Source organism: Clupea harengus, chromosome 19, assembly GCF_900700415.2.
Source record: "Clupea harengus chromosome 19, Ch_v2.0.2, whole genome shotgun sequence".
Taxonomy (NCBI): domain Eukaryota; kingdom Metazoa; phylum Chordata; class Actinopteri; order Clupeiformes; family Clupeidae; genus Clupea; species Clupea harengus.
In genome coordinates, this window is record NC_045170.1 from 10242944 (window position 1) to 10256896 (window position 13953).

General features: G+C 46.0%; 1 protein-coding gene across 4 annotated transcripts in view; it reads right to left on the bottom strand.

Moving 5' to 3' along the window:
* The window catches only part of csmd3b (CUB and Sushi multiple domains 3b), a 363440-nt gene that overhangs the window by 137515 nt on the left and 211972 nt on the right, over window positions 1-13953 (bottom strand). For all 4 annotated transcript variants that reach the window (XM_031585978.2, XM_031585977.2, XM_042710744.1 and 1 more), the window contains 7 exons: window positions 12270-12464; window positions 11445-11583; window positions 10894-11081; window positions 10321-10509; window positions 7154-7270; window positions 5655-5870; window positions 4655-4843 (listed from right to left, as the gene is read on the bottom strand). In XM_031585978.2, the coding sequence (XP_031441838.1) occupies window positions 4655-4843; window positions 5655-5870; window positions 7154-7270; window positions 10321-10509; window positions 10894-11081; window positions 11445-11583; window positions 12270-12464 (1233 nt within the window). The remainder of the gene's footprint in view (window positions 1-4654; window positions 4844-5654; window positions 5871-7153; window positions 7271-10320; window positions 10510-10893; window positions 11082-11444; window positions 11584-12269; window positions 12465-13953) is intronic.

Below are 13953 nucleotides of genomic sequence, written 5' to 3' on the forward strand. Positions count from 1 at the left end.
TTTTCAAGTAATTTCAACATTCCAGTACTCGCATTCATACTCTGTGGTCCATGTGCTGCTGGTGTATCAAGGCAGCGATTATTTGAGACACAAAGCCTGGAAAGTGATCCCAAGTACAGCTGGCTAACGTGTCATGCTAACACACTGGAGGAACAGCGGGCCACTACCTCGGCAACAACCGACAGAAATATATATATATAATATATAAGTTTGACTCTAAATGTACTCAATTTATGAATGTGATTACTCTATACATTGAACAGTTACTGACGCCCAAATAGAATTATCATCATTTCCTCTGCCTCTTGTACCACTAGGACCTGTACTCTCTTCTCCTCCTACTCCTCTCTCTGGCTCATCCTCTCCGCCTTCTGCCTCTCGTATCAACAGCACCTGATCAGCCCTCACTGGCTTCACTTGACACTAGTGAGGGCACTTCATAACTGATATCTGCATCAGGCTGCGACAAGGAAGAACAGTAGGCTACGACTCTGAAATAGATGTGAAATGATTTATATGTTATCTGTTAAATTCATCATTATCGGGGCCTGGAAAATAGAAACCAACTCCAGTGTGTCGCCTATTTTTGGAGCAGTGGGCTTGTTTTCGGGATAACAGGCTTAGCTTTGGCTAATGTACATAGCCAGCCATGCCTCTAGCTAACACTGAGTTTATTAAAAAATCCAAATGAGTTGGTTTATCATTTGCAATCAAATATAAACACTGCAAACCTATACATTAGCTGATCTACTTATCTACTTACGTTGAACTCGTCGTCGCTTGCCATTGTCGAAGTTTAATGTTGAGCTAGTCTTGCGCTCACAGGTGTTGGTTCAGTGTCCTCAACCTGGCAACCTGCATGACCTTCGAGTCTGGGGAGGAGGGGTAGAGGGGAGACAATGCTCTCCAATATTTGGAATTTGGAATGCAGTACCGATTGTAAACACTTGGGGGTCCGGACCACCGATAGCTCCTTTAAGATTTCAAGCCGATAGTGCCTGACAATATGCTTTAAGACACTACAACAGACACAAGCATGCCTCACACTAAAGCGGTGTATTTACCTGCAACTACACAACACCAACTGACACTTTTATGTTTCATGATAAAAACCTGGGCAAATAAAATCTCCGGAATTACTGATTTAATATTCGCCGTGATAATTACCGTTCCACGCACATCTCCCTCATATGACGGGTTATTTATATGTGGTTATAAAAACTGAAACACGGGTCGAGACCTCTTAGAGTTTGGAATCACGGTAACCGATAATTTTGTGTCACTTTTATGGGTGCAATTATGTTTCTGACTTCTTTAGGGAGTGCAAAGAACGATATTGATAACTGCCTGTTAATAAAGGATGATGTTTTTTCCCCACTCTACAATGAATTGTCATAACAAAGTAATGATACAGGGGCTGCTGTGACTGAGGTGCCAATATCTTAGAGCAAGGCTTCTCAAAATGGCATCTTTCAGTAGGATGGATCGGCATGTGAGTGCATTGGATATGTCAAATCATTTTGAAAGGTAAGCATTGTCATCTCTATCTCCTTGTTGTGAAAGATCCGTGGAAACGAGAAGGGGAGAGAGAGAAAGAGAGAAGCAAAAAATAAAAGTTAGATAATAAAAGTTATTTTTCTGCAGACATATAAGGCCAAATAAAAAAAGAAATTATTCGTGAATAATCGACCAAGTGCATACGGTATGGATTACAAGTCATCTCGAACCAATCCCTCATCAGGCAATCACTTAAGATCATGACTAAGAGGATCACAGACTATCCGTCTCAGCTGATGATATGGTGGAGCTCGGCTCTGTGTTAACTGACGATAGAGAGAGGCCTCGACACGATATGAGCCTGGCTGCATGAGATACCCCGATAGTGCCTAAGAATGGTGCTGAAGCACTGCTCAAGTCATCATTTTTCTATTTCGGGGCGTGGGGGGATATTACTCTATTCTCATCGTTAAGTCCGCGGGCGACGCAAGGCAAGGCGAGGCACTGTTCCATTGTGGTATTCGCTGGGCCTGCCTGGAAGGTTCTGAGGGATCGGTGACACGCGAGGTGCCATTACTTAACGATGGGAGGCCATCCGCCAAATGGCAGCGGCCCCTAATTTAATCTACGGTTTCCTCGAAAAACAACCCATCCGTCTTGCCGCTTCTCCCGCATCTAACAAAGTGCTTCATCAATTCTTTTCAAAACACGTGTCCGTCGATATAAGAGACATACTGATTCGCTTCGGGACTGTCTGCCATTAGTTATGATGTAAATCTATGTCCACTGTTACGGCCCGGCGGAAAAGTAAGCATTGCCTCCTTTCTGCATTCTGTATGTTGGTATGAGGGTGGGGGAAACACCAATTAATTTTGCCATTAAATGGGGCTCGGTAAACACCCTTCTGTTTGTTGTTTTAAAAACAAAAAAAGGAGAAAAAAAATAGAAAGAAAATACATAATATGCGTTCACATAATGTAACTCTTATTGCTCACCATCGAATGGGCTTGGCTTCCCTCATAAACGTCAGTAGGCTTTGATTAATGGCACTATAAGAGGAAGATTGGAAGCCCAGGCACACTTTACTGTCTGAAAGATTAATCTCTGGGCATAGATTAAAGTGAGCGCGCGAAGAAAGGGGCTACTTCTCTCGCCGGGACTCTGCATCGACATTTGATGTATTTCCTTAAAAAATGAGAGAGAGAGAGAGAGAGAGAGAAAGGGAAAGAGAAGGAGAGGGAGCGAGAGAGAGAGAGAATCATGGATCTGTCTCTTTTTCTTTACATGTGAGCAGAGGAGAAAGGAAAAGAGGAGTTAGCAGAGAGGAGAGCTGACTGTGATAGTTCCTACATGGGGTGCAGATGGCTGTCTCCCATGCGAGGCTTTAACACAGAAGCTCTTGGCTGCAGGACAGGTGGCACTTTAAGTGTGGGTCGGTGGAGGGTATTGGTTATACATCTCTCTCTCTCTCTTTAACTCTGTCTCTCTCTCTCTCCATCTTCTCTCCTTCACCTGCTGTTTCCGGCATTCTCTCTCTCTCCGTCTTTTTGCACACTTCCCTTTCTTCCCCAGTCTTCGATGTTAGTCGCCAACCACATTTGTCCTTATTTTCAAAACGGACGTTTATTTTGTTGTTATTTATTTTTTGCACTGTATAGAGGGATTGGAGGGAGGAATACAAAAATCAATATGGAAGACGGATGGGAGTGGAATGTTGAGGCCCTATGCTGCTGTAGGGGCCTGTGTGATTTATACACTAGCGTTTTTTTCGCCCTGTTGTTGTCCAAGTTCGTCTAAATGGCAGCTGATTTCTAATCCACATCTAAAAATCCCCTCAGACTTCACAGCAGACAGCGATGCCAAGTGTGAGTGTGCCCAGTGCCCTGTCAACCCGTGTCAACTCCCAGTTAGGAAACATCACTTCATTGATGCTCTGTCTTTCACCATATCAGTAGACACAGGACTAGCCAACCATTGCGATTCCAAAAAAGCTCTCATGATCTGAAAGCATTTAAAAAAAACAATAACAGACCAAAACAAAACAGAAACTCTTTTTTTTCATTTGAAATAAACAAACAGCCATGATGAATACCCACACTTAATTTATATATTTATTTTTTCAATTAATGTGAAAAATGACTGGCGACCTACTTCGCCCCAAAGCAAAGTGCCGTAATGGCAGATAATTTAGGAGGTGAGGAGGAAAAAAATCCTCCATTATTGTAATTGCCACTCTGTCCATGCCCAGTGCCTGGATACGCATGGATGACTTCCAGGAGATACTGTTTAAAGTCCGATCTATTTGAATGTGTGTGTGTGTGTGTCTGTGTGTGTGTGAGAGAGAGCGGGGGGGGGGGGGGTGTTGTGTTGATAGATGCCGTATGGCTTCCCTCCCTCATTCCTGCACCACCTGGGTTAGCTGAGCAATATGACGAGGATGCAACCCGACGCGAGAGTGTGAGTCGTAGAATCGAAGCTTGCACTCATGTGTCATGTCGACGGGGAAATGGCAGAGTCGGTACAAAACAGGAAGTAGTCAGCATTGATGAGAACATGCTGTTACAAGCAGGCTGAATGCTGTTAGTCATCACCTCTTATGGATACAAGCAGGCCAGGACCAACATGGTCATGTATGTGTGTACGTGTGGCTTATTATGATTAATCAAGTTTGACACTCTTTCACACACACACACACACACACACACACACACACACACACACACACACACACACACATACACACACACACACAATCCCTATCTCGTTTATCCTGACATAAACTCTTGTAGTCCCGTCATGTTAGTCTGAAGCGCAGCCGCGTTTGTCCCTCGCCCGAGCAAGCTGGAGTGGTCTTGCGATTAGACATGAGCTATCTGCCCGTGACAGCTTAGCGAGGGCAGGTGAGGCCTGATGTACTCCGCTGCAGTGGGGAGAAGTTCGGGACTCGACTGCTGAGGCGCTTGACAGGACCCTCCATCAGACTCCGGTCGTAAAAAAAAAAAAACGGATGAAAAGTTACCGCAACAGGCAGCCGGTCCATGTGAGGCACTCTGCACTCCGGGGAAGGGAGGAAAAGAAGGAGTAGGAAGAGAAGGAAGGGAATAATAAAGGGAGAAGGGGGGGGGGGGCGAATGAATGAAAGCAGCTGACAACGTACCCACACACCTTGGCAGAGGTGCGCTCCACATGCGCCGTCCCCCTCCCAGGCAGATGATCTCCAGCGCCCCCTCTAGCCGGTAGCCCACATTGCACGAGAAGGTGAGCGTGTCCCCGATGCCGAAGCTGTAGCCGTTGCGGCGGCCGTAGGGTGGCACTCCGGGGTCCTCACACGGCTCCAGGTTATACTCTAAGATGAGGGTAAAGGTCAGAGTTCAAAGTTCACACTGATGAACGGAAATGACATGGGACTAGACAATTCTGTGTGGCTGTGCATTCTCATTCCAAATAAGCAGATGTCCGCTTTATGATCTGTTTTGCCAGCAAGTTATTTATGATTTAGATTTTATACACATAATGATTCTGAATCATGGCTATCTTGAGTATGAATCACATGTCGCATCTGACAAGCTGTTGGATATTCCAACAGTAATGCATTTTGGACACGTCATATCATTCAGAAATACAGTGTTGTAGAACAAGTCAGCAGATGGCAAGATTCTGTCATTCTACAGTCTAAGCCTGGTTTTAGCGGCATGAACACTTGCTGCCACATCTGCCCTTTCTGGATAGATGGCTCACACTAAAGGAACCATTCAAAACCCAATAACTACGTCTACATAGGTGCTGTAGGTGCAGTTGAGTTGGTGGAGTGAGTTAGAAAGTGAGTTGGTAGCTTGTTTGTGTTACATGTCTACTTCAATAACTGCATTATTAAAGTGCTTGTTTGTCCTCTGCCTCATTTCGTTTTATATTATATATTTAATTATCATTAACCACGTTAATTCAGTGATTCAATTGAATATTACCAGAACAGATTTATGGAGTTAAAAAAACTAAATGGTTATTAGTTATTTTAATGGGTCAAGTTGAATTAATTAAGAAACCCTTACTTTAAGTTATTACCAAGCATGGCAAAAAAAACATTACATCGACACAGGTATTATCACACACAAACACAACCACCCACCCACCCCCACACACCGCTACAGTCTGCCAACCTGAGAAGGTGATGTTGAACCCAGCATAGGAGATGGAGAAGTCAGAGATGAAGCGTAGCTGGGCCTTGAAGTTGCCATAGAGGCCGGCGTTGATGTGCGTGGGCATGTCGGAGCCGGTGAGGCGGGCCAGGGGCTGGACGAAGCTGCCATTCTCTGTGATCAGCAGGTAGTCGTGGTGGTCCTCCAGGTGGAAGGTGATGAAGGTGAATTGGACGCCTGTCGTGACAAGGCAAAAAGCGTGAGGGCCTCTGACTCAACGATACGGGTCAAGCCACCCACTGGACCGTGATGAAGTTGTCTAATTAAACTCGAATGAGAGCTTAATCAGTCACATGGCGAAGTTAGAGAATAAGGAATCAAAAGTGGGGGAGGGGGAAATAAGAGTCTTGATGTGGTTTAATCTCCTTGCGCAAAAAAAGGTTAGGTCAGTAAAAATGAGACTTGGGATTTTTTTTTCCCTTTTAATTTTTTTATGGAGTGAGATTGAGAGAAATGTATTTCAATTCTGGTGTGATTATTCAGGGAAACATAATGATCTTCCGTATTGAATATCTTAGCAGCCATGGGAAATTAAAATTCCGAAGGAACTTTCATTATTCCGAAACCCCAAAGCTTGTATAATGATATTTCATAGACATGGGCAGCTTCGACACACACACGCGCACACACACACACACACACACACACACACACACACACACACACACACACACACACACAGCTGAATCTGCATTCACAGCCGTTTGTATCCTCGGACGACTCTAAACCGGACAGCCGACGGAACAACCCAAGTCGGCACTCTCTCCAGCTATCATTCTGTGTTTCCTCGCCAGCGCTAAGAAAACGGCAAAAGCCGTGACTTTACCTCTCTGTCCTAATGAGATAATCTCAGCTGGCTTTAGGCTAAGAAGATACTCGATATATACAGTGCTGGGGGCAATATTGAGCCATGGTCCGATAATAAGCTAGGCTTTAGAAGTGTTTTACACGTTGCAATTACAGGAGAAATGTGGCGAGTAATTGCTGCTCGATGGCCGTGGGGATTAACGTTAGAGCAGATAGCACCGCCAGGACCCCAGGAGCTGGATTTAGGGTTCACAGTGGGGCTAGCGCTTCACTTTACAAGTGTGTTTACTTTTTTTTGCAAGCGATACATCTTTTAATAAACAAGCCTTCTAACAGCCATCACATTGAGTTGAGGGAGACAAGAACAACAACAAAAAATCTAGTTTTCCCCTCCCTTTCTCACTCCCTCCCAAACATCCACCCTCTTTCGTTCTATCCTCTTTGTTTGGCAGGCTGTGGGATTCGCACATGTTTAATGAAACAGGGTTGTCTTCGGGGGATCGGGGGAACTGTGGCCGAATCCTGACCTCGAAGCGGGGATGAGGTCGGAGAGAGTTTGTGCTGCTGTCACATGGGGGACTGTTTTTGTCTGTGGGAACAGAAACAGTAACAGAAGTGGAACAGATGGGATGGGGATGGTTTGTGTTGCTCACCTTTGCCATGGCTGACCTCCACAGTCCAGGTGCAGTTCAGGGAGCTGGGGTACATCTCGGGGTACCCTGGGGACAAGATGGTGCCGCCAGGGCCACGCACGTCACCCCCACACAGAGCTGCGGGGGACAAGAGCACAGAGAGAGAGAGAGAGAGATAGAGAGATAGAGAGAGAGAGAGAGGGAGAGAGCGAGAGAGAGAGAGAGAGAGGGAGAGGGAGAGGGAGAGAGAGAGGGAGAGGGAGAGGGAGAGGGAGAGGGAGAGAGATAGATAGGGAGAGGGAGAAAGAGAGAGAGAGAGAGGGAGCAAGAGAGAGAGGGAGAGAGATAGATAGAGAGAGAGAGGGAGAAAGAGAGAGAGAGAGAGAGAGAAAGGGAGCAAGAGAGAGAGAGGGAGAGAGAGAGAGATTGCTTAGTCATGCAAACTTAGGGGGAAACAGTCAAAGCATTCACACAGTATAACTCAGGGAATGAAGTACGAAGGTCTTACTCCTCTGCCTGTGATGTTTCAGGCATGTCTGATCCCCAGGAAAGTGAATAAAGCAGTGAATGATGAATCATCCTCAAAGGTGAAGCTTGCTCTTCCACTCGGAGTGAAAAGAAGTCAAAAGCCTCCCGGGCGCCTCTACTGCTCTGAGGTGCGTCTCCCGTACAACGATGGGAGTTAGCGTCGAACTAACATGACACGATGGCATTGTTAAACTAACATCTGAAGTACGACAGGAGTTAGCGTCGAACTAACATGACACAATAGCATTGTTAAACTAACATCTGAAGTACGACTGGAGTTAGCGTTGAACTAACATGACACGATGCATCATTAAACTAACATCTGAAGTACAGTTTCCCAAAAATGTCATACCAACATCGTACTATATAAGTTTGAACCAAGTTAGTAAGTAGTTCAAACTATATACGTAAGTTTGAACCAAGTTAGTACGTAGTTCAAACTTACATGGTTAATGATGCAGTGGACCGTGGACTGGCACATCTGCATATTTAAATAAAGGCCAAGATACTGAGACTTTGGATACCTCAAAAACATGACTTTCCCTCCTGAACATGTTCACACATGAGTCTGTTCATTATTTTGTGTCTCATTTGGTTGCATCTATGCTTTTCTCAGAGCCTGTGTTTCAATGCTTTTCTGGGTGGAGTGGGTGGACAGAGAGGGGGGTGCGTGCCAAGGCCAAGATACTGAGACTTCGGATACCTCAATTTAATTCACAAATTCCTAGGTCATCCAGCATATTCATTTGTTCATATAGGCTTACCTCGTCAAATGGCTGTCTGCATTCAATTAACTTTTATAGGCCTTTGTGTATTTACGTTGAACAGTTGTCTATTTTGGTATTTACAAATAAGCACAACGTTGCTGTCAGCTCTGTGGCTCCCTAAGAGGTCTCACCTGGGTAGTAATGGGTTTAAATCCAGCCTGAAGTCATTCTTTAGTGAGCATATTTATCATTTTAATCCTCTGTTACTAAGTCTATGTAAAGAATACACCATATTCCTTCTCTGCAATTGGAAACTGTTAATATAATAGGCTTCATATCATCAACAGAGGAGCATAGGAGCAGCATGTCGCATTATTGACTGCAGGTGTGTGACATCACCTCACATGCTTGCAAGTGGGCCTTTTAATGTGTTTTTTGCAATTATAAGTTGGGTTGCATGGTGGTTAACAGCGTCAAATATCAACCAGGAATGGGAATACATCTATAATGATTAATTTGGACACCCATAACTAACAGTTGATGAACCAGTGATGTCTTAGACATGAAGTATGTGGAGCTAAGTTTCTTACCACAGGTCGAGAGCTGTAGTTCAACCTACACAACTTAAAGACAATGTTTTGAATGTTTGGTAGAACTTTGGTTTTGGGAAACATCTGTGTCGCCCTAACCCCTAACGATGGGTCGTACTATGTAAGTAACCAACGTAGTTACCTCGATGGTTCAAACTATGGTTTTGAAAAACACCTGCATCGCAACTGCATGGTTCCAACCTTTGGGAAACGCACCCGAGTCCGAGACAGTGAATCAGCACATCAATAATTCATTTTATATCACTACTGAGTGGAAAGCACAATACAAAAAAAAATGTCACATACCAATATCAGAATCCTGCACCAAAAAAAGATCTTAAAGCTTACTCTTTCAATGTCAGTTTTTTTTACTCCCCCTCACTCTGTCTTACCTACTCAGACTTTTTGCCGGTTTGTTCTCTACAAACATTAAAGGCAAGGTAAGAAAAAAACAAACAAACAAACAGAACTTTAGAGATTGTTTACCGTTCTGCCATAAACCTCTTCCATTTTTTTGAGGGCACTTTACTTCTGAAATTGCTTCTTTGATCACCGAAGGCTGAAGCAATCTGCCTGCCCTGTCTACACACACACTGCCATTTTCAAAGGTCTAGCTACCTTTTTTCTCTCTCCCTCTCTGTTCTCTCTCTTTCTCTTCTCTCCCCTAGCTATGTTTCAACAGTCGTTCCTATGGGGAAAGGTTGTCTCACTGTTCCAAACGACTGCCATCCAAACCCCAAATGCATACTTTATGTGCTCAACATTTGGGGAGGGTGGAGGTGTGGTGCGGGTGGTGTAGCGGGGCGCTGCCACAGGATGACAGACCAGGCAGGTAAAAGGTAGCCCTTAGATGTCTAATCTCACAGGCAGATCAGTTCCTATCACCTGAAGCAGCCATCACAGCAAATTGCCTTCCTTGCTCCCCTTATGGGGACAGGCTAATGGCCACACATTGAATGGCATTGTCTCACTTTAGCTAACTTTCCCAAGGAAAAGAAAATGGTAAAGAAGAGGAAAAAGGAAGAGAGAAAGAAAGAGAGTGAGCGGAAATGAGTGTGGTGAAAATGTGGGATGAAAGGAAAAAATACTCTTGACAGATTGTAAGATGAAAAAGATAGCTATGGTGTCCCTTGTGGCAAATCATTTTTTTTTTTAAACCTGCAACCTCGTCTAAGACAAAGCCACAAACACACAAACAAAAGCAGGACTTTCCCTCCTGAACATGTTCACACATGAGTCTCTTCATCATTTTGTTGCATCTATGCTTTTCTCAGAGCCTGTGTTTCGAGGCTTTTCTGCCACACTTCTCCAATGTCGTCAAACGGGACCCTAGAATACACATCTCCATGGCGATGGCACTCACCGTCGCAGGTGGGGAGAGGGTGGCTCCACCAGTGGTTTTTCTCACACACCAGTGGTTCTTCGTGGCTCAGCCGGTAGCCTGGGTCGCAGCCGAATGACACCGTGGAGCCGATGGAGAAGTCCTGGCCGTAGCGCAGGCCATTCACAGGGATGCCAGGGTCGAGGCAGGAATAGGTGTCCACAGTGACGCCTGAGTAGAAAAACAAATATAAAACTAAACAAACAACAGTCACTATGCCCTATGTACTCGCCTCATATAACTACTCCAGCGCAATTTCCCAGCAGGAGCTTCGGCGTGTCAGCTCATCAGTTGGTGTTATTTAACCGTGCCCTCAGTGGCGAGAAAATTAAGGCTTCAAACAACCCTTATTGCTGGCATAAATTACATACTGCGTTACACTTGTACAGCTCACCCGCTGGGCTTCAGCTAAGATTATGTGTGCTTTATCCGCTCATGTTATGCAGTAATGACACCACCCCGCCCCATCCCATCCCATCCCATCACCACCCCAGCCCCAACCCCAACACAACCCCACCTCCTTCCATCCCCTTCCACTCCCTTGGCCATACTCACTCTCATAGAGGATCTTGAAGCCGCTGTCGGAGCGGCTGTTGTCAGTGGTGAAGAGCATGTACAGGTGATTAGCGGTGCTGAACAGGAACTGAGGGACCTGGCTGCCGTTAAAGGAGCCAATCAGCGGAGACAGCAGATTGGGGCCGTCGTGCAGCTCCAGGAAATCGTAATTGATCTCCGTCTGAAATCTGAGGCCACGTTAAAAAAAAAGCGTGAAATGAAAGGGGTTTTGGGAGGGAAGGAGTGTGAGGGAAGAGAGTGACAGAAAGAGAGAGAAGTCAGATAAAAAAATGAAAAAAAGGGAGAGAGCTTTGAATGTGGCTGTAGGCGGTAGACGTGCGTGGAGCCACTCATTTCATCATCAAGGCCTCGCAAAAATCCCTTTAACCACAGTCTGCTCTCTGACTAATGGACATAAAACTCTTTGAAGGCCACCAGAAACACACACACACACACACACACACACACACACACACACACACACGGTGCTTCCCACGTGCTGAGGGCACGCAGAGGGTGGGCAGGTGCACACACAGAGGGTGCTTACTTACTTGTCAAAGGTGATCTTGATGGAGCGGCCCACCTCAGCCTCGATCACCCACTCGCAGCTCAGCGAGTCCTTGTAGTAGCCCGGCCACCCCGGAGACAGGATCACCCCGCTGGGAGCCGAGAAATGGCCGCCGCATGGGGCTATCAGAAGAGGAGGGAGGGAGAGAGAGAGAGACAGAGAGAGAGGGAGTACTATTATTAGATTTCCCATCCTTTTTTTCCTGTTCCTTCATCTTTCCTGTCCTAATATTTTTTCCTCTTCTTTGCCGCTTTTTATTTTTTTTGGGTAACTGGATTAGACTTTCATTTTTTCCCGCTCTGTCATCGCTGCTTGTCAGTAGACGCGTTTTATCTTCCGTATGAGAGCGGCGTTAGAACACAACCAGGGTGCAGCGGAGCCAGGGAATACAGGCAGCAAGACTAATGTGAGACGACTGATGGCACGCACCCCCCCCACTGCACCCCAACCCCCCCATCCCTTGGTCTCACGTCCCCTGGTCTCCACCCCCCTCCCTCCAGGGAGCACAAGCGGCCCCGCAGGTGGGTGTCCGTTCTGCTTAGTTTTCTGTCTCTCCGCCAGAACAGACTGGGGATAATTGCCTTCACAATTTAATCCCAAATCCTCTGCACTTGCTGTATACCTGTCCTGAGAAAAAGAGGGGGAAGGCAGACAGAGAGAAAGAGAAAGATGGTGGGAGGGCATGAGGGAGAGGGAGCGAGAGGGAGCGAGAGAGAGAGAGAGAGAGAGAGAGAGAGAGAGAGAGGAAGAGAGGCAGGGATGTATGGATGTATGGATGGATGGAAGACATTATTATCACCGTCATTACCTTCACATTTGGGAATGGGCCCGCTCCACATGACCTTGCTGTTGGCCAGCTCGCAGGTGATGGTCTCGGCACCCTGTGTCTTGATGAAGCCCTCATCGCAGATCACTGAGATGGAGCTGCCCAGCTGAAAGTTGTCGCCAAAGCGGCGGGCGTTCAGCGGGCTGCCGGGGTCTGGGCACTCGTTGTGGCCGAAAGCTGTGAAGGGAAGCAGTCCCACAAGCAGTGAGAGTCACTTCTACCCTGGGTGCACCTGCCGATGACCTAACTGACTGATCTCAGGTCAGGACTGTGCAAAATACGACTCAGAGTGTCTGACTAAAGTGTCACAACTGTGCGACTGTGACCAAATCACTTTGTTTATTTTTGTGATGTGGCGGTTCTAGCGGTTTTTCCCCCTATAGCGAACACACCCATACACTCGAGAAAAGCTTGTTTGTTGCTCGTTGTGGCCGAAAGCTGTGGAGGAAAGTAGTCCCACAGTAGTGAGATTCCTAATCTAATGCCAATCTAATGCTAATCTGATCCTAATTATGGATAAATCTAGCCTGGGAGAATCTGTCGAGGATCTAACTAATCTCAGGTTAGAACTGTGCAAAATACCACTCGGAGTGTCTGACTAAAGTGTCACAACTGTGCGACTGTGACAGAATCACTTTGTTTATTTTTGTTCTGGAGACTGGAGGTGTGGCAGTTTTGGCCCTATAGCGAACACACTCATACACTCGAGAAAAGCTTGAGCAGCCAAATTAGGCATGTAAGATCAGGCTTGCAATTACCCTCAGCAGGAGGGGACATCCCACCCACCTCCTGGGGGGCGCACCTGCAGCACAGTGTGCAAACACACTTCATCATCGGTCGACAGCTCGAAATACTACACCCAGACCGATCAGCGCTGGCTACGATTAATTAACATCAGTTGCCCGAAGTCCAGCTGCACTCTTAGTAAACTTAGTGACGAACTGCTGCTGCTCGGTTGAACACATAGCGGGAGGCAGTTGGGGCTGGGGTGGGGGTGGGGTTGGTTGGTGTGGCCGTAACATAAAAACTTCATTACCCAGGGGGTGTTTGTGAAGCTACTTAGTGTTACTAACCCCCCCAGCTGTTTTGTGAGGACTTTTTATGAAGTATGTGAGAAAACCAGAAGCAGATGGTTCCGAGGAGAAGTTTGTGAGATGGGGAGGGGGGTGTGTGCATTTTTGTGTGTGTGTGTAATGTGTATGTGTGTATGCGTGTTTGTGTGTGTTTGTGTGTTTGTGTGTGTGTGCATGTGTTTATTTAAAGGGAGTTTGGTAGTGGCGTGCAGGACCCTCAATTTGACTTAAACAGCAGGCAGCTCCTCAGCCACTGATGGATGCTTTTTGACAGCAAGAGCCTGCAAGTAGGACATGGCGCTTGTCAGAGCGCATACACGTTTAACAGCACTCAATCACAGCCACCCTGACAGCTCTTTAGAGACAACATGGAGTTCGGGGTGTCGCTCCATAAAAAAAAAAAATGAAATTAATAAATAAATAAAAAAGGGCAAGGCTGGCAGGGTTCGTAATGACTGGTGCCTAATGCAAACTAGACTAGTGGCCTGTTTTTTCCCCCTCTAGCTCTGAAGACTTGATGGATCATCATGACATTTCACGTCTTCGTATTTGGTATTTTTTTGTAGGTTTTTTTTAAAACATTAAAAAGTCAT